This window comes from Hypanus sabinus, chromosome 15, assembly GCF_030144855.1.
Source record: "Hypanus sabinus isolate sHypSab1 chromosome 15, sHypSab1.hap1, whole genome shotgun sequence".
NCBI lineage: Eukaryota > Metazoa > Chordata > Chondrichthyes > Myliobatiformes > Dasyatidae > Hypanus > Hypanus sabinus.
Genome location: NC_082720.1, coordinates 85,120,583 through 85,147,403, shown reverse-complemented (window position 1 = coordinate 85,147,403; position 26,821 = coordinate 85,120,583). Strand labels below are relative to the sequence as shown.

At 42.5% G+C, this 26,821-nt stretch overlaps 1 protein-coding gene across 1 annotated transcript; it reads right to left on the bottom strand.

Annotated features, from left to right (window-relative positions):
* LOC132405648 (ubiquitin-conjugating enzyme E2 A-like) lies at nt 1-22,139 on the bottom strand. Its single transcript, XM_059990638.1, has 6 exons — nt 21,922-22,139; nt 15,062-15,142; nt 13,377-13,402; nt 12,562-12,651; nt 3,568-3,656; nt 1-2,553 (listed from the first exon to the last, which is right to left on the bottom strand). Exons 1-6 carry the CDS (start codon nt 21,963-21,965, stop codon nt 2,425-2,427), a joined length of 459 nt encoding a protein of 152 aa, XP_059846621.1. The 5' UTR covers nt 21,966-22,139; the 3' UTR covers nt 1-2,424.
* Between the last annotated feature and the right edge of the window lie 4,682 nt (nt 22,140-26,821).

The window sequence follows — 26,821 nt, the reverse complement described above, 5'->3', positions numbered from 1 at the left end:
TTTCAAAGGATATTCACAAAGATTTTATTTTAAAAAATCTGAAACTTTTTGCATCAATACATATTGTACAACATAAGCATCATGAAATCAGAGCCCTGAGGGCTGGAAACATTCTCGCAGTGTTGCCTTATAAAAATGGAACACAAGCCCGTCAATTGCTTTTCAAGTCTCCAAGAAAGACGAGTAGAAACAAAAACACAATATCACGACAAACATTACAAATATCATTAATCACCTCCTGTATAAAACCTGTTAAGTGACTAAATGATTTGTTTTCTTCAGTAAAATAGATGGTGACCAATAACTACTATTGAATTGCTTGAATGGAATCATAAATACATTTCCTTTACTCACTTCCTTATAAAAAGCATTGTAAAGTACAAAAATGTTTGATGCGCCTTAAAAGGGGCTAAGATTTAAACGTAACATCTTTACAAAATAAGAATAAAAGTTCTTTATACAGCATAAACAGTAATTCTCACAAAATAGCAGAAAATGTAACCTTTGGAAAAAAAATTACAAGAGTACATTATAGCAAAAGCAGAAAACAAATTAGAAGTATTTTCACACACACATACACATCACCAAACCAATCTCCACAGCTCCTCAAAAGGGAGAAGATGGTCACCCTAACAACTCAGCTCACCACGGTGACAATCCCCATCATGGCAAGGCCTGTGAAAATTTCCTCCTGGAAAATACACAGACTGTGGCTCTGACTAAGCACATATTGATAACGATAGCTGCAATTCATGTTTCAGCTGTAAAGGTGGCTCAGTATGTTTTTTTTCTTTAAATTATCTCATTTCAAGTTTGGCTGCTTGACAGAAAAGTGGTTGTTAGTGGGAATAATCTTTACTTGTGAAAACATTAACAGGCTAATTTGGAGAATAATCTGGGCATACTCTACATTTCATACTCAATTTTTACCATTATTTCAAAGTTTTGCTAGTGTATGCAATTTTGCACAGCTGAAATAAGGTGTCATTAAATGAAACCACCAGCCTTGCTTGTAACCCAATACATAGAGCATCCCCAAGAATGAATTATCTTCAGTGCAAGAGCATTCAATTTTGCCCCTTTAGTGGCAACTATAAATGGGGATGAGTCATCAAAATGAAACTAGACATTTCGTAAAACTACAGAAAATTTTAGATATTGCTTTTTAAAAAAGCAAATCTGATGTTTTGCTCTCTGGAATACAAGACACCATTATCAACTGAACAGAAGAAAATTAGGTTGCATTTAAATTAAAAGCAATTCTTGGATGGACATCAAAATATGGTACCAGATTTGGCTGTTATGTTTTTTTGTCTATCTGAGTTTGCTTATCCAAACTCAGTAACGTCAGTACCAAAGGGATTTAAGCTTCCACATAAATATGTACCTCGAGGGGGAAATTGAATATTTTGGAAGAGCAAGTTCTCTTTTTGCTGGAACAGTTTGATTACATATTTGGAGATCTCTTCCAAACATAACTGACTCAGGAAGCAGACACATGCACCAAATGAAGCAGATTGCTGATTTTCCTCAATACATCTCTAAATGTAATTGTGCTTTGTAAAGAGCATCCACAAGTGAGTAGTAATCAAAATGTAGTAAATCATTAGTCACCCATAATAAAGGCAATGCTACAGATAATTGTTCTGAGTACACATGAATAATAGAAGCACCTGCTTTTTGCTATTTTACAGATTCAAACCTTTTCTCATGAATCTACATGACCAATTGCTGGCTGTAAACACATTGAACTAATCAGATTTGACAGCTGGTACAACTTTTCTATTCAATGAACATGCACTTTCCCTAGTACTCCTAAATCCAATAGTGCGGGCATGTGTCCTTCCATCAATTTAGCTCAGTTTCATTGCAAGCTATATGAAAAGAATAAGCTTACTACCAATGCACACCAAGATCCTAAAAAGGTTTCCAGTAAGCCAATGTCACAACAGGCTGTTTGTTGTTGCTGAGCAAATTGCATTGTAATTGCTCTTCAGACATACTTCAAGTTTCAGCCGGTGATCAGGACACCAGCATTTAATAATGAACTATAAGTTTAATAATAATGGATTCCAGAATCGGAATTTATTGCAATGCAAATCAGACACTGCTGCTGCTAGCAATTCAAGTCACGCTCAATTCAAGTCAGTGAGGAGCTATTACACTGGTTGATGCAAGAATGGGTCAGTGATGATGCCTAAACAAGGAAAAGAGTGTACAGATTAATCAAATACTGCTTACAAATTCACATCATGCAACAGAAAAACCCTTTAACAGCACAAACGTCGAAAGGGTTAAATTTCTGAAGAACGTCAGCAAAAAACTTATGCTGACTCTTCTGCCAGTCTCATGACACCATATTTTGCAATTATTCAAATAAAATAATGCACTGAGCAGATGGCAGAGAATCGTTGTTGCTGTAGGTTAGCAGTCACTCCAACTCTGCTCTACAATAGCAGATACCCTCTTCTCATATTCTCGTTTGTTTTCTTGATAAAGCTGTGCAGCCTGGCTGTTTGCTGGACTATTTGGATTTGGCTCATCAAGTAGCGACTAGGTAAGCAGAAGAGATAATGTGTTAGATTTTGGAAAGTTACTTCTACACTCAATTTAATAGCAAAGTTTAACACTGAATAACACTTAAACCAGTTACAGCTCAGTGACCATTTCTCTGAACTGTTCAGTCCTTAGCAATAATAATAAAGGAATGCACTGTGTATTGCTTTGAGATTTTAAACTAGGAACAAATTGATGCAAGATTCCTGATATGGATTATTAAACCCCTCCCCAATGAAGTACTGTCAAATTTTATTAAATCTTTGCATAAGCACCTTATCAAAGTTCCTGAAAGCACATATATATATGTATATACATACATCAATTGGTTCATCCTAATCTTCTCTCAAATAGATCCAACAAGTGTGAAAATTACTGTACTTAGAAGATAACAAACTGGTACTAAACAAAATTAAAATATTTAATAACTAAATTTAAGACAGGTGCAGTGCAGCAGGGCAGATTAGGAGGTGCAGCTGATGGAAATCATTGGCATGCAAGGGGAGAGTTCCTGCAGCTCTGGAAACTTTGGGTCTGCATAGGTACAAGGTCCAAATAGCCCACCATTGCTTCTTCTCCACAAGTTCCTACAAATGAGAGCCAGCAGGACATTGAAAATAGTAAAGGAGAAATGACTCAATGGCTATGAAAAACAGTGAGGAAACAAGTTCATAACAAAAGATGGCTTTAAGAAGTAGGGTAAATTATGGGAGAGAAAGGAAATTTTCCAGAGGATAAAGAATGTTACAAAGCAAAATATGACAGTGGAAGTTAAAGTACAGAAATTAGATGGCCATTAGATTACTCATTGGCAAAGGTGTAGAGCTGAAAACAATGGAATGTCACAAAGTAGTGCTGGGATCACTATTCTAAATATACAAATGTGACAAGTTTAAGATGAGCTGATTATAGGCATCAATTGCAGGTGGCAAAGAGTGCAGAATAACATCTATGAAGCAATTAGAATGGATTGGTTGACCAAGAGATAATACTTAAAAATTGAAATTTTACCTGAATAGATGTTAAAATTGAAGAAACGTCGTAGGTTGGACTCCAACGATTCTGAAGAATGTCTAAGCATATACTTCCATCTGCATAAACTATAAGCACAGAACACTGGAAAAACTTGTTTCTCACAGTATGACCAAAAGTTACATGCAAAATCTGCAGTAAGTTTGTTCCTTTGATTTTAGCATATAAAACACAAGCAAAATGATCAACCACTGATTGGGCAGAAGCAATAATGGACACCAAAAATGATAAGTGGTCAAATATGTATTTATAATGGTAAGATGGTTATCAGCAAGTTGTGTGCGCCATATAGTTGAAGATAATACCCTCGCAAAATGATAGAATTATTAGGGCACACAAATTCCAATGTGAACACATTCAGTTCATCCTGGTAAGCTATCTGTCCTTACTTCTATCTGCAAAAAAAAAAAAGTACTGGGACTGTACTTAAAATCTGAATTTAAAATCTTGGAAATTAACAAGACTGTAGCCAAAAAATTAATAATAATGGGCTGCAGTTAGACAGGTAGCCATACAAACATGCATGATGGCCAGGTACTGTGTTCAAGCTGTACCCGAAACAAACTTAGCCAGTAAGCAGTTTGAAAGTTTTATGGCAAATGCGGATATGAGCATTTCACCACACCTCTTTGGTTATGCAAAATTAATATAGAAAAAAAACAAGAACATGCTTGTCTCAAAGTACTTGTGTTTTAAAGCATAAAATTCTATGCCAACCCCATTCAGTCTCTCAAAATTACCAATACAGCAATTCCAGCATAAATTATCTCAGGTTTAAAATGTGTACAAGAAGCTTAAAAATTAGCAAGTCTGCTTCTTTCATTCCATATAACCTTTACTAAATACTTCACCTCTTTTGAATGCAATATTTAGGAAATATCCTTGAAAATATTTATTTTTGATAAGCTAATATCATTTGCAAGGCTGGTATTTGTAATATGTGAAAAAGGAATGTCAAAGTAGTACTCATGGCTTCATTCAAACATCTGATGGCAGAAGGGAAGAAACCTTTTCTAAAACATTAAGTGTGGTTCTTCAGGCTCCTGTACCTCCTCCCTGAGGGTAGTAATAAGAAGAGAGCATGTCCTAGGTGTAGAAGGTCTTTAATGATGGATAGCACCTTTTTGAGGCACCGGCTTTTGTAGATGTCCTTGATGCTGGGGAGGGCTGTGCCTTAGATAGAACTGGTTCAGTTTACAACCCTCTGATCCAGTGATCAGAGCCTCCATACCAGGCAATAATACAATGAGTCAGAATTCTGTCCATGGTACATCTGTAGAATTTTGCTAGAGTCTTTGGTAACATACCAAATCTCAAAGAACTAATGAAGTATAGCCACTAGCATGCCTTCTTCGTGACTGCATCAATATGTTGAGTCCAGGATATATTCTGAGACGTTGCTGCCCAAGAACTTGAAGCTGCTCACCCTTTCCACTGCTGAACCCTCAATAAGTAAGGATTGAGGAGTGTTCTCACAACCTCCCCTTCCTGAAGCCCACAATCAATTCCTTGCACTTGTTAGCACTGAGTGCAAGATTGCTGTTGGGACACCATTCCACCAGTCAATGTCACTCTTGTGCACCTCCTCAGTCATCTGCCATGAAACAGTGGTGTCACTGGCAAATCAACAGAAGGCATTTGAGCTGTGCCTAGCCACACAGTCATGTGTAGAGAGAATAGAGCAGTGGACAAGCCACACATCCTTGAGCTATGGCTGTGTTAATTGTCAGCGAGGAGGCTCAGAAAATCACATGGCAATCACAGATACTATTGACTCCAGCCACTGGAGTGTTTTCCCTTGAGTTTTGATCTGATCCATTGATCCCTCGGCAATGTACACTGCACACTGACTTTGGAAGCTGAGCACATTTGTAGTTCTTTGTTCCATCGCGATACGCTCAGCACGTTCGTCATGCCACGCAAGTCAGCCGAGCAACCCGAGCTCAACAAAGTGTGGAACCATTTTCCTGGAACAACTGTGGGCAAAGCTGCAACACCAGAGCAGAAGTAGCAAGCGTCTGTAAACTGATTCCAGGACCAGCAGACCAGATCAAAGCTCTGCTGTCCTGTCACATCTGATCATCAATGAGGTTCGATAATTAACAGCAAATAGGAGGTACCAATTCAAGGTCATCCTCATCCATAATAAATGGCAAATTCCACAATGCAATGGTTAAAAAAAAATCAATCTTCTGCCAACCTCAGGGAATGGAGATGGGTGACAATCTCCTCAAAATTTTTGCCAAAGAAGCCGGTATTCAATTAAATAGATTATTTCTACTTTATTACAAGAAATAGTAGAATACTGGATAAATCAAAGGCTGTGGGACCAGGCAACATTCTGGCTATAGTGCTGACAACCTGTGCTCTAGAAATGTACTTCCAGCAAAATTGTTCCAGTCCAATTTACAGCACTGGCATCCACCCAACACAGTGGAAAATGTCCTACTACATACTGTCAACAAAAAACTGCACAAATCTAATCTGGCTTTTTACAATGACATCGCGCTATTCACTAGATGGACAAAGGAGCTAAATTTCAGAGAAATCACAAAATTTTCTGCTTGTTATCAAAACAACATTTAACTGAACATGACATCAAAGAATGAACTCAGTGGAAATAAATGCCAATAGTGAAAGCCTGCCATTGGTTATGATTATTGAGGGTGAAGCATCCAAGCAGGAATTATGCACAGCTGTAATCCCACCTCATTTGTTGCGTCAGGTTTAGTATTGACTGCATAATGCTCAATTCCATTTGCAATTTCTCAGAAGATATGTCTATGTTTATAGCATGATCTAAACAACATGCTCTAGTCCCATCCCACATTCCAAAGATGGCACACATTAGTAAGGGTCAGTAAGCTGTGGACGTGCTATATTGGCATTGGAAGTACGACAACCCCCGAGGGACACTCTCAGCACTTTGGGACTGTGTTGGTCGTTGATGCAAATTATGTATTTCATTGTATGTTCCAATGTACATGTGACAAATAAATTGCGGGTGCCACAGTAACGTAGCAGTTAGCCCAACGCGTTTACAGCTTGGGGCATTGGATGCTCGGAGTTCAATCCCAGCATCCCCTGTACATCCTCCCCGTGGATTGTATGGGTGCTCCGGTTCCCTCCCACAGTCTAAAGATGTACCAGGTAGGTTAATTAGTCATTGTGAACTAGGTTATGGTTAAACTGGGGTTGTTGGGGTTGCTGGGCAGCAAGGCTTGAAGTGCTGGGAGGCTTTATTATGTGCTCCTCTCCAAATGTACAAATCAAATAAATAAAGCTTATGCTTAATTGTGATATTGTAGAGGTGTGCTACACGCAGCGCTAAAATTACGACACAGAGTCGGTAACTGCAGTTGAAGGAAAAAACTTTATTCGAAATCTTCAGCCTCACTTTTAAGCCTCCCTCAACCGGCCCCCCATGGCGCAGAGGCTCCAAAGCTCTGTGCTCGCAAACCCCCGTAGGCTATCTAATTGTGAGTCGGTTCGGATGTGCCAGGAAGTGGGTCGCCACATAACCCCCCACCCCCCCCCCAGAACAGGCGATACACCCCCCAATGTCCACAGTCTGGGCCAGAACCTGCTTGGGAGGTCAGCCTCTGCGCCGAGGTGCCGGAAATTCGGCCGGTTGCACCAGGTCCACATGGGCCGGTTTGAGGCGGTCCACCGTGAAAACCTCCTCTTTCCCCCCAACGTCCAGCACGAACGTGGACCCGTTGTTCCGGAGCACCATAAACGGCCCCTCGTATGGCCGCTGCAGCGGTAGCCGATGCCCGCCCCTTCGTACAAACACAAACTTACAGTTCTGTAGGTCTTTGGGTACTCAGGTCGGGTGCCGCCCGTGCTGTGAAGTGGGTATGGGGGCCAGGTTACCGAGCTCCTCACGTAGTCTACCCAGGACTGCTGCGGGATCTTCCTCTTGCCCCCTTGGGGCTGGTAGGAACTCCCCGGGGACGACCAGGGGCGCGCCGTATACCAACTCGGCCGACGAGGCGTGCAGGTCGTCCTTGGGCGCTGTGCGGATGCCGAGTAGGACCTAGGGAAGCTCGTCCGCCCAGTTGGCTCCTCGCAGGCGGCCATGAGGGCTGACTTCAGGTGACGCTGGAAATGCTCCACTAGCCCGTTCGACTGTGGGTGGTAGGCAGTGGTGTGGTGCAGCTGAGTCCCCAAAAGGCTGGCCATAGCTGACCACAGGCTGGAGGTGAACTAGGCGCCTCTGTCGGAGGTAATGTGGGCTGGTACACCAAAGCGAGATATCCAGGTGGCGATCAGGGCTCGGGCGCAAGATTCGGAGGTGGTGTCGTTGAGCGGGACCGCCTCTGGCCATCTTGTGAACCGGTCCACGATAGTCAGGAGGTAACGCGCTCCGCGCGACACTGGCAGGGGGCCCACGATATCCACATGAATGTGGTCGAAACGCCGGTGGGCGGGATGGAACTGCTGCGGTGAGGCTTTGGTGTGCTGCTGCACCTTGGCCGTCTGGCAGTGCATGCACGTTTTGGCCCATTCACTGACCTGTTTGCGGAGTCCGTGCCAAACGAACCTGCTGGAAACCATCCGGACAGTTGTCCGGATGGAGGGATGCGCCAAGTTATGAATGGAGTCGAAAACGCGCCGCCGCCAGGCTGTCGGGATGACGGGGCGGGGCTGGCCGGTGGCGACGTCACAGAGTAAGGTCCTCTCACCCGGGCCCACGGGGAGGTCCTGGAGCTGCAAACCAGAGACTGCGGTTCTGTAACTCGGAATCTCCTCATCCGCCTGCTGCGCCTCTGCCAGTGCCTCAAAGTCTATCCCTTGGGAAAGGGCATGAACGGTAGGGCGAGAGAGCGCATCCGCCACGACATTGTCCTTACCCGAGACGTGCCGGACATCCGTCGTGTATTCAGAGATGTAGGACAGGTGGCGTTGCTGGCGGGACGACCAGGGGTCGGATGCTTTCGTAAACGCAAAGGTAAGCGGTTTGTGGTCCGTGAACGCGGTGAAGGGCCGACCTTCTAGGAAGTACCTGAAATGCCGGATTGCCAGGTAGAGCGCCAACAGTTCCCGGTCGAAAGCACTGTATTTGAGCTCGGGTGGTCGCAGGTGTTTGCTGAAAAACGCCAGGGGTTGCCAGCGACCTGCGATGAGTTGCTCCAGCACCCCACCGACTGCCGTGTTTGATGCGTCCACTGTGAGGGCGGTAGGGGCGTCCATTCTGGGATGTACTAGCATTGCGGCATCCGCCAAAGCTTCCTTCGTTTGAACGAAAGCGGCGGCGGACTCCTCGTCCCAGGTAATGTCCTTGCTCGGACCCGACATCAGGGCGAACAGGGGGCGCATGATCCGGGCAGCTGAAGGGAGGAAGCGGCGGTAGAAATTGACCATACCTACGAATTCCTGAAGGGCTTTGATCGTGGTGGGTCGGGGAAAGAGGCGGACCGCATCTACCTTAGCGGGCAGAGGGGTTGCCCCGTCTTTAGTAATCCTGTGGCCCAGGAAGTCAATGGTATCGAGTCCGAACTGGCATTTGGCAGGGTTGATTGTAAGACCGTACTCACTCAGTCGGGCGCAGAGTTGACGGAGGTGGGACAGATGCTCCTGACGACTGCTGCTGGCTATGAGGATGTCATCCAAATAGATGAACGCGAAGTCCAGGTCCCGTCCCACCGCGTCCATTAACCGCTGGAGTGTCTGTGTGGCATTCTTCAGGCCGAACTGCATGCGGAGGAACTCGAAAAGGCCAAACGGGGTGATGAGAGCCGTTTTGGGGATGTCGTCAGGATGCATCGGGATTTGATGGTACCCTCGGACGAGGTCTACCTTGGAGAAGATCCGTGCGCTGTGCAGGTTTGCTGCAAAGACCTGAATGTGCGGCACAGGGTAGCGGTCCGGTGTGGTAGCCTCGTTCAGCCTGCGGTAGTCGCCGCACGGTCTCCAGCGCCCCCGTCGCTTTGGGCACCATGTGCAGGGGGGAGGCCCATGGGCTGTCGGACCGCCGGATGATCCCCAATTCCTCCATCCTCTGGAACTCCTCCTTCGCCAGTCGGAGCTTGTCCGGGGGAAGCTGCCGAGCGCGGGCGTGGAGGGGTGGTCCCTGGGTCGGGATGTGGTGCTGTACGCCGTGCCTGGGCATGGCCGCTGTGAACTGCGGTGCCAGAACCGATGGGAAATCCGCCAGGACCCTGGTGAAGTCGTTGTCGGACAGCGTGATGGAGCCGAGGTGAGGGGCTGGCAACTGGGCTGCACCCAGGGAGAACGTCTGAAAGGTCTCGGCGTGTACCAGTCTCTTCCTGGGCAGGTCGACCAGTAGGCTGTGAGCCCGCAAAAAATCCGCACCCAGAAGCGGTTGGGCTACGGCGGCCAGTGTGAAGTCCCACGTGAACTGGCTGGAGCCGAACTGTAGCTGCACCTGATGGGTGCCATAGGTCCTTACTCTGCTGCCATTCACGGCCCTCGGGGGGGACCCGGTGCCCTGCTGCGGGTGTCGTAACTCGGAGGTAAAACGCTGATCTCAGCCCCAGTATCGACCAAAAACCGGCGTCCCGACCTTCTATCCCACACATACAGGAAGCTATCCCGATGGCCAGCCACCGTAGCCATCAGCGGCGGCTGGCCCTGGCGTTTCCCGGGAACTTGCAGGGCGGGCGACAATGGCGGGCTTCTGTGCCCCACCGCTGGTGGTAGAAGCACCAGTGTTCATTGGGCCAGGGGTTGGCGGGCTCTGCGGCCAGGCCTGGACTGGTTTGCTGCCGGGAGCGTGGCTGGGAGATCTGTGCAATGGACGCCCCGCTCACCTTTTTGGCGTTCCACAGCAAGTCCGCCCGGGCTGCCACCTTCCGGGGGTCACTGAAATCCGCGTCGGACAGCAGCAGGCGTATGTCCTCGGGCAGCTGCTCCAGGAATGCCTGCTCAAACATGAGGCAGGGTGTGTGTCCGTCGGCGAGAGACAACATCTCATTCATTAAAGCCGATGGAGGTCTGTCACCCAAGCCATCCAGGTGCAGTAAACGGGCAGTCCGCTCGCGCCGTGAGAGTCTGAAAGTCCTGAGGAGCAGGGCTTTGAATTCCGTGTACTTGCCGTCTACTGGGGGCGACTGTACGAACTCCGCGACCTGGGCCGCTGTGTCCTGGTCGAGGGAGCTCACCACGTAGTAGTAGCGGGTGTCTTCTGAGGTGATCCGGCGAACGTGGAATTGGGCTTCGGCTTGCTGGAACCATAGGTTCGGGTGCTGTGTCCAGAAACCCGGCAGTTTCAACGAAACCGCATGAACAGAGGCGGCGTCGGTCATTTCTGGTCCAAAAATCGTTTGGACCGTCGGGGTCACCAATTGTAGCGGTGTGCTTACACGCAGCGCTAAAATTACGACACAGAGTCGGTAACTGCAGTCGAAGGAAAAAACTTTATTCGAAATCTTCAGCCTCACTTTTAAGCCTCCCTCAACCTGCCCCCCATGGCGCAGAGGCTCCAAAGCTCTGTGCTCGCAAACCCCCGTAGGCTATCTAATTGTGAGTCGGTTCGGATGTGCCAGGAAATGGGTCGCCACAATATAACAATCTTACGGAATTGTCAGTAATGACCACCTCCAACAAGAGAGTTTAACCTTTGATATTTAATGGTATTGCCATTATTGAGTCCTCAGCACGTGGAGCTGAAAGCCCCTGTTAACCAACAACTTAAATGGCTAGCCACTTGTAAGGCGACTACAAAAGCAATTCACACACTGACTAATCCAAACTGAACATCTCATCTGACTCTCCAGATCTACAAGATTCAATTCTGGAGTGTGAAGAAAAACTACACTTGTCTGGATGATTGTGATTCAAACACCAGAGACAACAGTGTTGTTGACTGCTATTAGATCCATAATCCAAAGCATTCACTCTCTACGTACTTGTGCACCAACTATAAATACACTGCAATTACTCATCACTTCAACTTGGAAATACATCACTGTTCCTTTACTGTCATTAAGTGTACTTCTCTCAATCGCAGAACTCAGCAGAGAGTGGTGCGGACAGCACAGCTCATCTGTGGATGTGAACTTCCCACTATTCAGGGCACTTACAGCGACAGGTGCGTAAAAAAAAGGCCCAAAGGATCATTGGGGACCAGAGTCACCCCAACCACAAACTGTTTCAGCTGCTACCACCCAGGAATAAACTTACTTTTATTCACTAGCGTTTGAATCCTCCTGTTGTGGCTGAGTTTTGGCTTGTGCCTAGGCCCTTGTGTTGTTTCTTTTGTGCCTATAAGCCGTTTGCCTTGTTGGTTATGTCTGTGTTTCTTGTATTTGTGATATTAGCTCTCTGCTCTGATCTGTACAGCACTTTGGTCAACGTGGGTTGTTTATAAATGTGCTATATAAATAAACTTGACTACCACCCAGGAGACGGTACTGCAGTCTAAGCCAGGACCAACAGCTTCTTCCACCAGGCCATCAGACTAATTAATTCATGCTGACACAATTGCATTCCTAAGCCATATTGACTGTTCTCTTATAATAAATACAAGCTATTTATGACAAATTACTATAGTTTGCACATTGTTTTCAAATGGAGATGTAATGCAAAGAATTTTACTCATGCATGTGAGGGATGCAATAAATAAAGTCAATTCAATTCAAGTGTTAGACCTTCCAAATTCTATTCAAATGACTTTCAGTATAATAGTTCAATCCACAGCATTTTGACTTCACTGATGAAGGACAGTAAACTGGGTAGGGACAAAGAGAAAGGAAGCCACCATGGTATAATATCCCAGTAAAACAACACCACACACAAAATGCTGGTGGAACACAGCAGGCCAGGCAGCATCTATAGGGAGAAGCTCTGTCGATGTTTCGGGCCGAGACCCTTCGTCAGGACAGGCCAGGCAGCATCTATAGGGAGAAGCGCTGTCGACGTTTTGGGCCGAGACCCTTCGTAATAGTTAAGTGTGTGGCAAAAACAGAACTGGTAGGGCTGTATTGTAGAAGCATTTACAACACTTACCATTTGGATGAAACATTTTTGACACAAATCTAACAGTTGGAGGCTTATTAGGGTACTCTTCTGTAAATTCTATAACCAATTTGAAAGTACCTGGAAACAAAAATTATTACATATTATCAATGAAAAGAACAGATGTTCTGTCACATGAACATAGGCTGTTTATTAATCATTCAATCACCAGAATATCAATACTCTAAATCAAAGCACAACAAAAATTTAAAGTTTATACAAACATGCCGAAGAATGTACTTCTGCAGAGCAGACACAATTGTAGAATTTTCCTTTGTTGGACAGTAACGGAAACATTATTAGCATTATATTTTCAAATCCTCATAAAAAACTAAGCAAGTCAGTCTGAAGGTTACCCCTGATACCAGTTTCATGTTTATCCTCCCTGGAAAATTTATTCTTCTATCAAGAGCTGATCACTTCCAATCTATCAAAATAACAGGTACTTGTGTATAAAGTACTTATTTACATCTAAAGAACAGGTACTTATAATTGACATGCTATTGCTGCTAAGGTAACAATATCAATAGACATACCATTTTTTCATGCATAATCATTAGGCACTCGAGCAAAATGAGTGCTGTAACCTAGTATAGAACCTAAGCAGCGAAGCACCCGTTCGAAAGGTGTTTCAACATGTCTAGTGCAAACACACCAAAAAGACATTTCACCTCAGGCAACACACTTCAACAACATATGCCATGGCATGGAGAATGACGTTTCCAAGATCAGTGAAATTTTCCTCCTCTTTTCCCACTACTTTTTCAAATTAAAAAAGAAGAAAACAATTTACTTTGATCACTTACCATCTTCAAAAGGTGTTCCTTCAGGTCTAGAAGTAATTTCAGGAATAAAAGAAAACAAATATTAGAATTATTAGGAAAAGCAGGTACCAGCATCTGATGCTTACAGCCCAAGGAGAACCAAATTAATCTGCGACAATACATTGTACTTTTTTTGCAATTTAAGGTTGCTCTGCCAGTGCATGTGAGCAAATGAGTAATCTGAGATTGTCCTGGCAACAAAAATCCATCTCTCATGATTATTCTAAAATGGATCCAAACTGTAGCCCCCACAAATGATTACATATGAAGCTTCGCTAATGTTAATTGTGTTATTGTTAATGTCTATCACCAAGATAGTTTTAAAGTTTACAGATTCCATAAAGTTAATATGGAATCTTGAAAATTTTAAAGATAATGGAATAACTACACTTACAAAATTAACTTGAGCAATTAAATAATTGTCATTACTTTTTAAAAAATGGTCATACAAAAATTGTAGAGCAACTTCAGCTTTGCCAATTTTTAGCCTACTTTCCTGAAGTGATTGAATCATGCCAGTTGTGTCTGCCTGTAAGCAGAAAAATTTCAAGGTGAATAATTTACACATTATTTGTTAATAAACGTGTTTTCAATCAGACCCATCTGATTCAAAGCACGTTCGAATTACCTTACCTGACATACATTTTCACAGGTGCGCATGGACAATGATAACTGACCGACTCCCAATGGAAAACCTCATCCTGCCCTTACCCAGTGTAATTGAACTTCTCCCACTAGGGTCAAAAGCTTATTCTCTAAAGTAATATCTTACACTGGGAAAAGAATTCCCAACAACTGTATCCCAATACAGGGATCAAACATGGCCCCAAAAGTCTACATAGCTGATCCGATGTTGAAGGTCAACTGATTCTCCTGTTTTGGTTTCACTTTAGTCTTGGTAAAAGTCAATTCATACAAGTCAATTCTCCAGCTCTTTTTGGTTTCCAAATAATGCATTCTCTGGGGTAATACACAGCTTGCCACTCCATATAACCAAAGTGTTTTTTTGTAAATATAACAACATTTATCAAGTAGTAACTCAACTATTGCAAGTTCAGTACATTGTAAAAATAAGAGGTTTACAGCTCTTTTTTGTCCAGGGTGTTATGGATCAAGTCAGTTAACTTTTAAACACGATGTGAGGGTTTTGGCTCTAATTTCCATGTGGTCAATTCCAGTGCTCTCATTGGTGCAAGTATTGCTCCTCAAGTTCTTCCTAATTCTTATAAAAATTACTTTAACTCTACATCCTTTATTTTCAACTTTTTATTTTAATAACTCTATACAACTCAGTTAAATCTTCACTCAGATGCTTGTTTCAAAGAATGCTTGTCTAGTTTTGCAGAATACTTGTAAATCCATACTGTAATCCCTTGTGCAACCATATGGAGTACCTTTAAATCTTTTAGCTGTTGGCTTACTCCAGTAACCCTAACCAAAAATCAGAGACTCAACAAAATGGCCTGCTCCAAGTGACAGCATCCACCCTGGGGGGCATATTGTGTGGCCAAAAGTAATCAGTTCAGCAGAACCAGGGTTTTCTGCAGTATTTAATAAAACTCACTTCTTCTCTTCCAATTATAACTAGTATTTTCCCCATTTTGGTTGAATGCTCCTTTGGTTAAGAACAAAAGCAAATTACAGTTGTCACTGCATTTTTTACTCACCCAAATATAACTGCATTCCAAGACATTATATTATTGTCAGAAGGTGCACCACTAACACCAGCTGGAGGATCCTCTTGCAGCCTGGTTAAACACAACATATTTTACAATGCAAATTTAAGACCTCTGATTCATTAATATACAAAGACTTAAATGGAATAAAGTGAAATTTATTCTACTTGGTGAGTGCTTTTGCATTGTACAAGCCATAACAAACAGGTTGAGGGAGCCTGAATTTCATTAAACTTGATTAGTTGCATCAACTTGAATATTTTCAAATCACTTAGCCCTATGAAACTTTAATTATAAAATATTACATAGAACTATAGAACATTACAGCACAGAAACAAGCATTTTGGCCCTTCTTGGCTGTGCAGAACCATTTTTCCGCCTAGTCCCACTGACCTGCACCTGAACCATATCCCTCCATACCTCCTCTCATCCATGTACCTGTCTAAGTTTTTCTTAAAATGTTGAAAGTGAGCCCGCATTTACCACTTCATCTGGCAGCTTGTTCCACACTCCCACCGCCCTCTGTGTGAAGAAGCCCCCCGTAATATTCCCTTTAAACTTTTCTCCCTTCACCCTTAACCCATGTCCTCTGTTTTTTTCCTCCACTGTGTAAAAAGCCTGCTTGCATTCACGATCTATACGCATCATAATTTTATATACCTCTATCAAATCTCCAAAAACAAATAAAATACTTAACACAATTCTTTTTTTTTTAAATGCCGAGACTAGTTCATCTTCTCAGTGCAAATTAGAGATTTAGGGTGCTAAGGCAATGTTGTGATGCTGTTTCAGCTCAGGATGGAACTCGGAGTTCAATCTTGGCATCCTCTGTAAGCATCCTTCCCATGGAAAGCGCAAATTTTCTTGGGTGCTCCGGTTTCCTCCCATAGTCCAAAAACATACTGGTTGGTAGGTTAACTGGTCATTGTAAGATGTCCAGGGTTAAATCAGGGGTGCTAGCAGAATGGCTTGAAAGGCCAAAAGGGCCTGCTCTGCATTCAACTTTTAAATAAAATAAAAAAGACACTTGCTCCCAGATGTCCATGCACTGGTCTCAAGACAAGACACTTTTGTGGATGCCATTCAAAGCTTTCACTCTACAAGAACAGGTTCTTCAAAATGCTGCCCAATTCTGTCATCAGCCAGTGCTGCTTGCGGCCCCTCACGTCAACCACATCTTACCATTCACAATTATCTTACGTGAGTATAGCAGATGAAAATGGCAATACTTAATTAAAAACAATTCATCGCCTGAGCTACATTATCTCTTACAAATAACTTTCAATACGGTCCTCTCAAACTTTGAAAGAAACAACGCTTACTGATAACACTAAAGGAATTACTGCAGCATCATCCATATTCATAATAGTCCTCGAAATAGATTGTAAAACAGGCTATTTTTAGAAACTGGTCAGTACAAAGAGGAAGATTAAATACTCATGGGATTATAAAAATAACTTAGATGGAGATTCTTTTATTTAAATGTGAACCAGGGCATCAATATTTAGCATGGTATCCATCACATTTAGTAATCTCTTTCACTCACGTTCCAAATATACTTGGTATAGAATGGTAGCAACAGTACGAACAAAGCTCACTAAAGGCCACACATAAGTATAATGAGTACTTTTTGCAAAATTATTTTTGGTAGTTAATTCTTCCTCTGCATTCTTCACTTCAGGAAATGAATAGGGTAGGTTAATTGTATTATAAGACTCCATTTACATAAAGACTTCCCGGTCAGTTACTCCACAACCAGCTTCAACTCTGAAGGCAAAAGGAGCCATTAGCTCTGCATCCTTTATTCGCTCTGCCCAAAATCCGCTTGGCACTGCCTTCCCCTCACTATACTTAAAAACTGATACATCTCCCAAGTCTTTTTCAATGAAGAACACGTCATTGACTTGCACTGTTAATTATTTCTATGTCCATAGATGTACCAAACTGTAGAGTATTTCCAGTATCTGCTTTTAATATTTGATTTTCAGTATCCACAACATTAACTCAGTGACATGCTCTCCCATTGGACCTGCAGGTCCATAGTGGCACCAGAGGTGGTAAAGATGGCAAATGGCATGCTTGCCTTCATGCACTGAGTGTTAAACTCGGGAAGTCATGTTGCAGTGCTATAGGACTTTGTTTGGGCCACATTTGGAGTACATTGCCCGGTTCTGGTCACCGCCATACTGATGCGATATGGACACGTTGGAGAGATTAACCAGCATGTTGGAGTGGATTAGCTGTAAAGAGAGGCTGAACAAACTTGGGACAGGTTTTGCTGCAGTGGAAGAGTGTGACTGGGAGGTTAATACACTAATGAGAGACACGGATAGGGTACGTTCTCAGTTCTCTTTTCGCTGTGGAAATGTCCAACTCCAGAGGATGTCGCTCCAAGGCTAGAGATTTTTGAGATAACTTTTCCAAAAGAAAAGTGGTAAATGCCTGGAATGTTCTGCAGGGGAAAGCAGTGGAAGCAGATACAATGGCAACATTTAAGTGGCATTTAAACACACATGAATAGGCAGGAATGCAGGCAGATGGGATTAATTTAGATTGGCATGATGGTGACACAGACATCATGGAGCAAAGGAGCTGTTCCTGCACCACTCAATATTCTATAACCTCCTCATGGAGTATTCAAAAACTACAGCCTGGCAGAGTCTAAAATATAAACACTTCAACTGCTGTTTAGGGACCATTACCTCCTTATGTCACAATGAACATCAGAATGGCAAGACTAGCTATATGAGCACGATACCATATTTTAATATTCTGCAGAGTGATAGTACACAAGGTCAAATCACTCAAAAATGAATTTGCCAACTATTCCCCCTATTATAAGACCATTAAATAGGCTTCTTTGAAAAAGAAAGATACGTTGTCATGACAGTAGAGGTTTGGTATTCATGAATAAAGGAAAACCTTATTCATTTATAAACTCTACTTGTGCGGATGCCGAGCAGAAGAAGGATCACAACAACAAACTATCTTTTAGCATACCGTTTATAGTCACTCACTACACAGGCCACACAGAAATATTCACTGTTTGAATAGATTAATCTTGACAGAAAAAAAACATGTAGCCTCAAGGAAGGGAACTTGGAAAGAGGACATTTAAAAGAGAAATGTCTGGAAAAAAAAAGAAAACGCATTTATAAGACGTTTCCTGAAACAATAGGGAGTTTTGGAATACAGGGCTTAAATCAGAGACAATGCTGAAACTTGCAACCTTCACAAATAAATGCACCGAGAAAGGACAAAGAGTAACATTTATATTCCTGGTACCCCTGTGACAACCAGTAACTGTAAAAATAGACTGTCTATCCCTTTGACACCAATGCTTAAGCAGCCAGTGAGATGCAGAGCAAAGACTTGAGGCTTAATTTCCTGCTGGGAAGGGGAACAAAATGTCTTAATTAAAAATCACCTTTTTGTAGAAATCCCTTTACAAACTGCCCTCACCCTATCTCCACATGAAACTCCTATTTTACTTTACTTCATACTCCATCTTCAGTCTACTTTAATCTCTCTGGTCTGTTTTACTACTTGTGTGACTTTTGAGATATCTTGGCTCATCTTGTTTGCTTCTCCAGTTCAAATTTTTTCCAAAGGCACAAATGAAAACCTTTTCAAAATACTTGTCATCTAACCTGCCCTAAAAGGTTAAGTATCTGTTTCTTCCCCACAGGTGGAGTTCCTTAAGAGATTTCTCCATCTCATTAAGGCTGTCATATTAACTGTTACTGCCTTTTCCTCCCTTTCCTCATTTAGAAAAGGTGGCAAGACAAAAACTGCACTAATGCCAGTAAGAACCAATGTCAAAACTGATTGAGCAGCATATATAACCTGCAGCACATGATTACCCTGATAGCAGGTGGTACAAGTGTACCTGACAATACAAGTGTAACCTGACAAGCTATGGTAAACTGCATAGTTAATCGATTAAATTCTGGGGATAGTGTTAAACACAAGAATTGTCAGGCTGCACCTGATCTGTGAATTAATGTATTCAAGGTGTGGGTGGACAAATACAAATCAAAAGCAATGCAACATTTCTTAATTGCTTGATTAGAGAACAACACCAGACAGCAAACTAACAGTGCCACTTAAACACAGAGTACATGTCAAATGCAACTGACTGACCTTGAAGAGTTTGGTAAAAACTGAGAATTAGAAAAAGGCAGAGCAACACACAAAATAAAGGAGGAAGTCACCAGGTCAGGCAACATCTATAGAAAGGAAGAAACTTCTGAGATTTCTCCCCACGATCTTTCATCAGGATGAAGCTCTGATGAACGGTTTTGGCCCAAAACACAAGACTTTTTAAATTTTTTTAATCCATAGAAACTGCTTGACCTGAATTCCTCCAGCATTTTTTCCAACATCTGCACCATTCTTTGTGTTTATAAAAATCCCAAGTTATTTTTCTTACAAGAAAAGTTCAAATGCTTTCTGAGAGCTTTTGCATTCAAATATTCCCTTAACAACCGAGACCATTCATATTTGATCAAACTTCATCACGGGCTGTTAAATTAAAGGAAAGGAAATTGAAAACTGCTATCTGCATTCCATTAGTTGACAGCCGCTTACAGCACAACTGTTGTATTTGTATTGGGATACCGAGTTTGTGTAATATGCCAAGAGATTTTACAATTGACAAAGTATCTGTGAAGTGTTGCCACTTTGTGTTAATTGGATACATGGCACCACATTAGTTCCTGGCAAGCTCCCACAAACACCAATATGGTAGTGCCTAAAAAAACTCCATTTTATTGATATTTATTGAGGGATAAATATTGTTTTCAGGGATAACTCTCCAAATCTTGCTCGTGAAAATGACTTTGGATCTTTTACATCCGAGAGCCCCAGTTAAAGAGACTCATTCAAAAAATTTAGTATGTTTGATTAAAAAAAGCACGCCCTCATTATACCATAGATTTTGTCAATGCAGACTTCTTTTTTCCAGCTTCTGGGCTGGACCTGAATACAGAACCCTAGACTCAGCAGCAAGTGTGAAATTAAATGAGCAACCACAGACACACTGGAAATACTATTTAGTTCATCCCCCAATAAAAACCACTTCTACATACAAGCACAGAATTCTAGACATCAAATCAGTTATCTTGTTTTCCACAGATTACAGTTTTTACAAATAATATGTTTGGTGTTGCTTTTTAATGGAGACGTTTGCACTTGGACCATTTAAACTGAAAATTCTCATTTCAATTGGAATATTTTATTTTCAAACATGACCAGCACATCTGACATCATCTTGCACTTCACAAGACCAGAGTGAATTGTTATTGATTACTAGTGACTCTGCTTGTGCCTTGAAGTAATGAAGTTAACATAATTGCTAATATTTTCTCAAACACAGGAAAATCTGCAGATGCTGGAAATCCGATGCGGCAGACAAAAAAAATGCAGGAGGATCTCAGAAGGCCTGTCAGCATCTATGGAAAAGAGTGAACAGTCGACATTTTGGCAGAGACCCTTCATCATGACTATCTTCTCCCAAGATAATCTCTCAGGATAAAGGGCGGCAGGATATCTGGGGTGGCTGGTACAAGGTCAAAATGGAATCCACTGATTCTGCCATAAAGACAGCAAATGGGTCAGTACTTTGAAAGCCAAAAAAAAATTGCTGAAAGAACTCGAAGAGTCAGGTAGCATCTGTAGCAGGGAATGGACAGTTGATGTTTCAGGCAGAGACTGCATTCCTCCACCATGTTCCTGCCACTATTTACACAGGGCTGCTATGTGCTCACGACATGAACTGCAATGCACCTCCTGCATTTATGAGTTAGTGGGTATTAAGCTTGGAGCAGTATGCCTGTTTTGAGAGTTTGGTGTTGGGCTTGAGAACAACCAAAGCAGCAGGATAATTAGGGCATCAAAACTGGGGATGTTAGCTCGGGATAAGATACTGGTGTTGTTTCACTCCTGTAGAGGCAAAGTGGAATGGTGATTAGTGATCCTCTCTGAAGTGGAATAGTGATTCCTCTCTGCTACTTTGGATGCATTGACCATCTACAGTAGGCTCTTATAAGTATAAAGGGTAAAGATCACAGCTACTGAGCTGTTCACTTGATTTTTAAACACTGTCATATGGTCAAAGTCTTTACTGGCACACTGATCAAACGATGAACACACTTTTGACAGGCACATTTGTGGATAGGTGGCTCCAATATGCCTGATTTGGCATTCGAAATCCAACACTACAGCGCCACTTTATTTGCGATTCCTGCCGGGAAGCACATGACAGAACTTTAATAACATCTACAATTCAGGTTAATAAGAGGATTGCCAATGGAACAAGCGGGCTGCTGACATCTGTGAAACCACACATCCTGGTTGGGGGGGGGGGGGGGGCGGGGTAAACGAAGAAAGAAAAATGTGCTGCAAAATATTGGACATCTTTATAATGTAAAAATAAACAAGTAGTACCGTTTATCCAAATTTAATGAATGTGTGATCAGTTTTAGGTCATTAAATTATACTGAACAAAGGAACCAGCCAGCCCACACTTTCCAGCAGAAACCTAACCTAGTAGTCGACAATATTTTGCGGCAGAAGAAAAATATATAATCGAATAAAGTCACCACCATCAATGCTTCTATGGCATGACTCGCTTTATTTACTCTGCAGGACCGGGCCACGCAGGCGTTGTTCCGTATCAACACTACAGGTCACACCAAATTTAATCCCCAGAGGCCGGCTACACTCTCGAGTTTCATCCACAATACCAGGCATGCCGCACACGGGACCCTTACATCACCGGTTTACCCTACGTCCACCGAGCCGAGGCCCCAGAGACACCCGGCCACAAACGCAGCGCAATCCCTCTTCACCTTTTAAAGTCCCTCATCAGACGCCGTCTCGCCGGAGTGGACATTATCGGGTTTCCGCAAGTCACCTAATTATTTAAGTATCCCAGATTCGCAGCAACAAAAGATCCCGTCCGGTCTTTCCGGCTTCAGCCGACAGCGATCCCCGCCCCGACTACTCCCCGTAAACAGCAGCCTCCGACTCCGAGTCCGGACGGTTCCGTCCTGTCGCGACAAGCCAATCAGCTGCCGCCGCTATATTAATCTACCCAGTCACATTACGGAGACGACGGAGATCCGAACCAATCCTGTGTCAGAGTTAGTGCTCCAATCATAGCCTTCTACTTCGCCCATTGACCAATCAGTAATGGGAACAAAAAACAAACCGGAAAGGAGTTTGTGACCTAGTCCATTTTCAGATGTGGAGATTTCTTTCATTTCAGACATTAGATTTTTACTATATCTCATTTTACTACATTCTTGAACAATTTTTAACACACTTAGTAATAATTTTCCAGCAATTTTTGCTGAAAAGTTTTCTTTTTGCAGTTTTCTCTTTTAATATATACTTTGCACTAACCATTATCACCTCCTTTCGTTCGGTGGATGAACCCCGCCCCGGCTATGCGTCACCAAACTTGGCGCTATGACTGTTTACGTAATCGCAGAACGTCAGTGCGTTGCCTAGTAACCAGGGAAGGCGTGATCTGGGAAGGACCGAGGGCTTGTGGGCGCTCGGTGGAAGCTTGCGTGGAGTTCTGAGTCGGGGCCCGGTGCCCGGGGCGGTATGCTGAAACTGAGCCAACACGCTCCCATTAGCAACTTCGTAGTGCTTCAGGTGCCTGATGGACACAACAGTAGCCTTTTCGAACCTGGGAATTAAATTGCATTCACAGAAAATAAAAAACATTATCAGGCACTGTTTGCCTTTTATCTATTGCTAAAACATTCATTGTTCATCTTTAGATGCCCTTGGGAAGATGGTGTTGAATTAGAATTGCTGCAATTTACATTGAATTACTGCGGTTAACAGGATAGTGGTTCATTGGCCTTCTTTTTCACCAAGTCGACCATCTGAAGCATTCCCAACTATGCTTAACCAGAAATGCTGAACGTCTCTTCTGCTTTTCCCAGTTAGCTCCATACCTTGTCAAGAAAGCAAGGGATTAGGGGAAGTTTATGCAGCCGAACTGCATATTCCAGCTGCAATATCGAAGACTTGAATTCCAAAACTAGCTGAACCATGAGCTATGCTGTACAGTACAGTCACAACACTTGCAATATAGAAAATAGGCCTGTTCTGTCCTGTCTGGGTAAAGCAGAATAAATCCAATCTGACTAATTATAGCTCAGTCAGTCTGCTTCCAACCATCATGAAAGATACAGAAGGTGTGGTTCATAATGGTGTAAAGTGGCACTTGCTGACTGCTGACGAGTCATTGATAATTCATTTTGCAGGGCCAAATGGCTCTGGACCCAACTACTATCTTGGTTGCAAGAAGGACCAAAAAGCTGAATTCTAAATGCTCTCAGAACATTTGATGGTATGTGACATTAAGGAGCAATGATTAATAGAACCTCATGAGTATCAAGGGAAGAAGTTGCACTGGTTAGAGTCACGCTTGCAAAGGATGATGTTTGTCATTGTTTGACGGCAATCAAACCCATCCCATGGCTTTCCTCAGGGCAATGTCCTAGACCCAAACATCTTTAACCAACTTGTCAATGAAGTTCCTTCATAAAATCTGAAGTGAGGATGGTTACTCATGATCGCACCTTTTTCGTTGTTGTTTACAACAAATGGAGCTGTCCATGCTTGCAGTGGCAAGATCTAGACGATAGTCAGGTATAGTCTGATTAAATGGCAAGTTCTAGCACCACAGAAGTGATAGACAATGAATATCTTGAACGAGATGGAATCTGACCACTTACTCTTGGCATTCAGCGGCAAGACTCCCACCATAACTATTGCGAGCCTCAACAGGAGATCAACTGGAACAGCCGCATAAGTACTATAAACACAAGAGACTGCTGGAAATCCAGAGTAATACACACAAAATGCTGGAGGAACTCAGCAGGTCAGACAGCATCTAGCATCTTTTCCTTGGATCAGCTCCCAGTGGAGCAAGGGCCATTGATTACCTCCTGTCTCCATTGTCCAAAGTCAATGGTATGGCTGGAGTTCACCAATGTCTCTATGATCCTTTGCATTCACTGTACAGGGGACTGACCTGTACAGCTTCAGCAGAGCCCTGTTGGCCAGCCTTACCCATTTCCCTCTCACATGACAGGGAGATGGGGATGAGAGGCAGGCAACATCTAAGGAAAGGAATGAACAGTTGATGTTTCGGGCTGATACTCTCCATCAGAATACTGTGGCTATGATTGTAGGTCACAAAAGTGGTACTGCATGGGGAGTGACGCATCTGACACCTTGAGGCTTTCAAGCATGCAGTGAGGTTGTTTGCCCTGGCTAAGGAGTCTAGAAGTAAGGGGTCACAGTCACAATCTTGAGGAAGGTCTGTTCAAGACTGAATTTCTTCACATGTAGGAATGTCGTTGGAATTCTGTTAGAACTATTAGAAGCAAAACCGAAACTACTGAAAATGATCCCCCAGTATCTCTGAAGATAGAAATGAAATTAATATGCTATAACCAGTTAAGATTATTGATCTGAAATTTAAGTCTCAGGCTTTCTGTTCCAGGACATTGGAAATTTCTTACTTTTGTAGGAAATGTGATTTACTGTGGTTGACAGAGCCTGTTTTCGTGCATCCACCATTTCTTGGACTTCTGTTCTCACCATGGAATCCCCGCCCCCAATAAGAGTCTCCAAGCCTCTATAACCCCACATCCAACATGTGTTTACTCTCTCTCTGCCCCCCTCTCACCTCCCCTTCCTCTCCCTTCCTCCCCCCCCCCCCGCATTTATTCCTGCATTCCTGGTCCACTCATTTTTGCCCCTTTATTTATTCTTCCTCTCCCTTCCCCTCCCCCCTCCAACCCCCCCTTCATGAAAGCTAATGCCTTTCATTAATTCTATCTCCAAAGAGTCATCAACCTGAAACATTAACCATTTCTCTCGGCACAGCTGAATCTTTTGAGCGTTTCCAGCATTTCTGTTTTATATTTCACGTTTCCAGCAGCTATAGTTTTTGCTTTTGATCTGAATAACATTGAGCCTCAGTTGTGACGTTAGAGATGCACTAAGCTGCCAAGTGGTGAATATTCTTTTATAACCTCAATGTGGTTCTGACTGCTTGAAAGCTTTCTGGAAGTCAAGAGGTGCACCAGTCCACGACCTTGAAGCCAGAGCAGCCACGCAATTGGTCCACTTTCAGTGATCAATTTTCTGATGATTAGCAAACCCTTGAATGGTTTTAGGTTGAATTTCAGAGTAGGTGATTATTAATACTTGTCTAATGCAAGTGACACTTCCCACAAATCTTGTGCATGCAAGCAGAGACTGAGCTATTATCGTACCAGAATCCAGCACATAGGTCATCGCTGAGTGATCGATCCTAAGTCGCTTTGGATCTCCACAATTTCTACATTAGCCTTGTTATCCTTTCCTGATCCAAAGAAGAGGATCTTACATTTGCCACAATTGACCATCTATTTAATCTCTTGATAAGTCTTATTTTATTTATGCTTTCTTCTATACTTTGCCATCTATCTGCATCACCATAAAATGCATATATGGCTTTTTTTTTTAACCTGTCTTCAAGCAAGCCTGTAAAATGCATTGAATAGTTGACTTTCCAGCTCAAATCCTTGCAGATTACCCGAATTAGGCTGAAGGTCTGTTTGTATGCAGTATAACTCTGATCCTATGATTCTCAGACGCCTTCTGGAAGCCCAGACAAAAGGAAACGTTTATACAGCATTCTTTATCTAGTACAATAGTCACTTACTAAAAGAAATCAAGTTTGTTATATGCAGCCTAACATTTCACTAATTCATGCTAACTTTCTCCTATGCTTGAAAAGTTTAAGGAGCTCAGTTGTATTATTGTTTGTAATTTGCTGACAAAAAAAAAAGCAGTGAATGGAAGTGCTTATCAGGTTAGGAGGCATTCTTACAGCAGGATACAATGCCCCAAGTGTTGATACTGACCATTTTGGGATTATTATATGCTCTGATATGTTCTGGTATTTCTTCTATATCTACCTTTCTCATAGCATCTCTTGATGCAACCACCTTCCTTGCTAGTCCCTTCCTAACAGATCATCTTTGCAGATAAAATACCACCATTTGTGTCATTCAAAGCCAACTGTTTCTACTTCAATGAAAACTTTTTTTGGTCTCTTCTCCCTCCCCTACTATTTTTATCTGCAACTTAAAACTTGCATTAGCTTTTTCCACCTCAGTTCTGAAAGGAGATCATCAACTTTAATGCTGACACTACGTTTCTTTCTCCACAAAGCCTCCCTAACCTGAATGCTTACATTATTTTCTGGTTTTATTTCAGACTTCCATGCTCTGCAGTATTTGATATTTGGATTATTAAAAACGACAAATGTTAGACTGACTGGTTTATAGTTTTTCCACCTCTTAAGTAGCATAGTCATGTGTCCAGTTTTTTTTAATCGCGTAGAATGGTTTCTGAATCCAGAGAATTTTCAAAAGTTATGCTTTTTGTTTTCATCTTCCCACTGAAATGGATTTAATCTGGTGCTAACAGGGGAGTTGTCGATCAATAAAGCCATAACAAATTATTTTAATTCATGTTCTCTTCCTTTCAGCATTTGTTTCCTTTTGGATGTCTTGCATGCTCTCTTCATTCTTTGCAGCAAATACTGATTGAAATTATGATATCACAAATCATTAAAGCTTCTTGCCCTTTTATATATTCCCTGATATTTTTCATTATAATGCAATATATTTATTTATCAATCAGTAATGGATATCATGTTTCTATCCT

What these genes read in the sequence shown, in the direction of transcription:
- LOC132405648 (XM_059990638.1), bottom strand. Translation starts at nt 21,965, where the DNA reads ATGTCCACTCCGGCGAGACGGCGTCTGATGAGGGACTTTAAAAG. An exon ending in AAAAATGTTTCATCCAAATG is followed by an intron (nt 3,657 to 12,561) that starts GTAAGTGTTGTA and finishes CTGTGCTTATAG; the next exon opens with TTTATGCAGATGGAAGTATA. An exon ending in CAATTTTAACATCTATTCAG is followed by an intron (nt 2,554 to 3,567) that starts GTAAAATTTCAA and finishes CTGCTTACCTAG; the next exon opens with TCGCTACTTGATGAGCCAAA.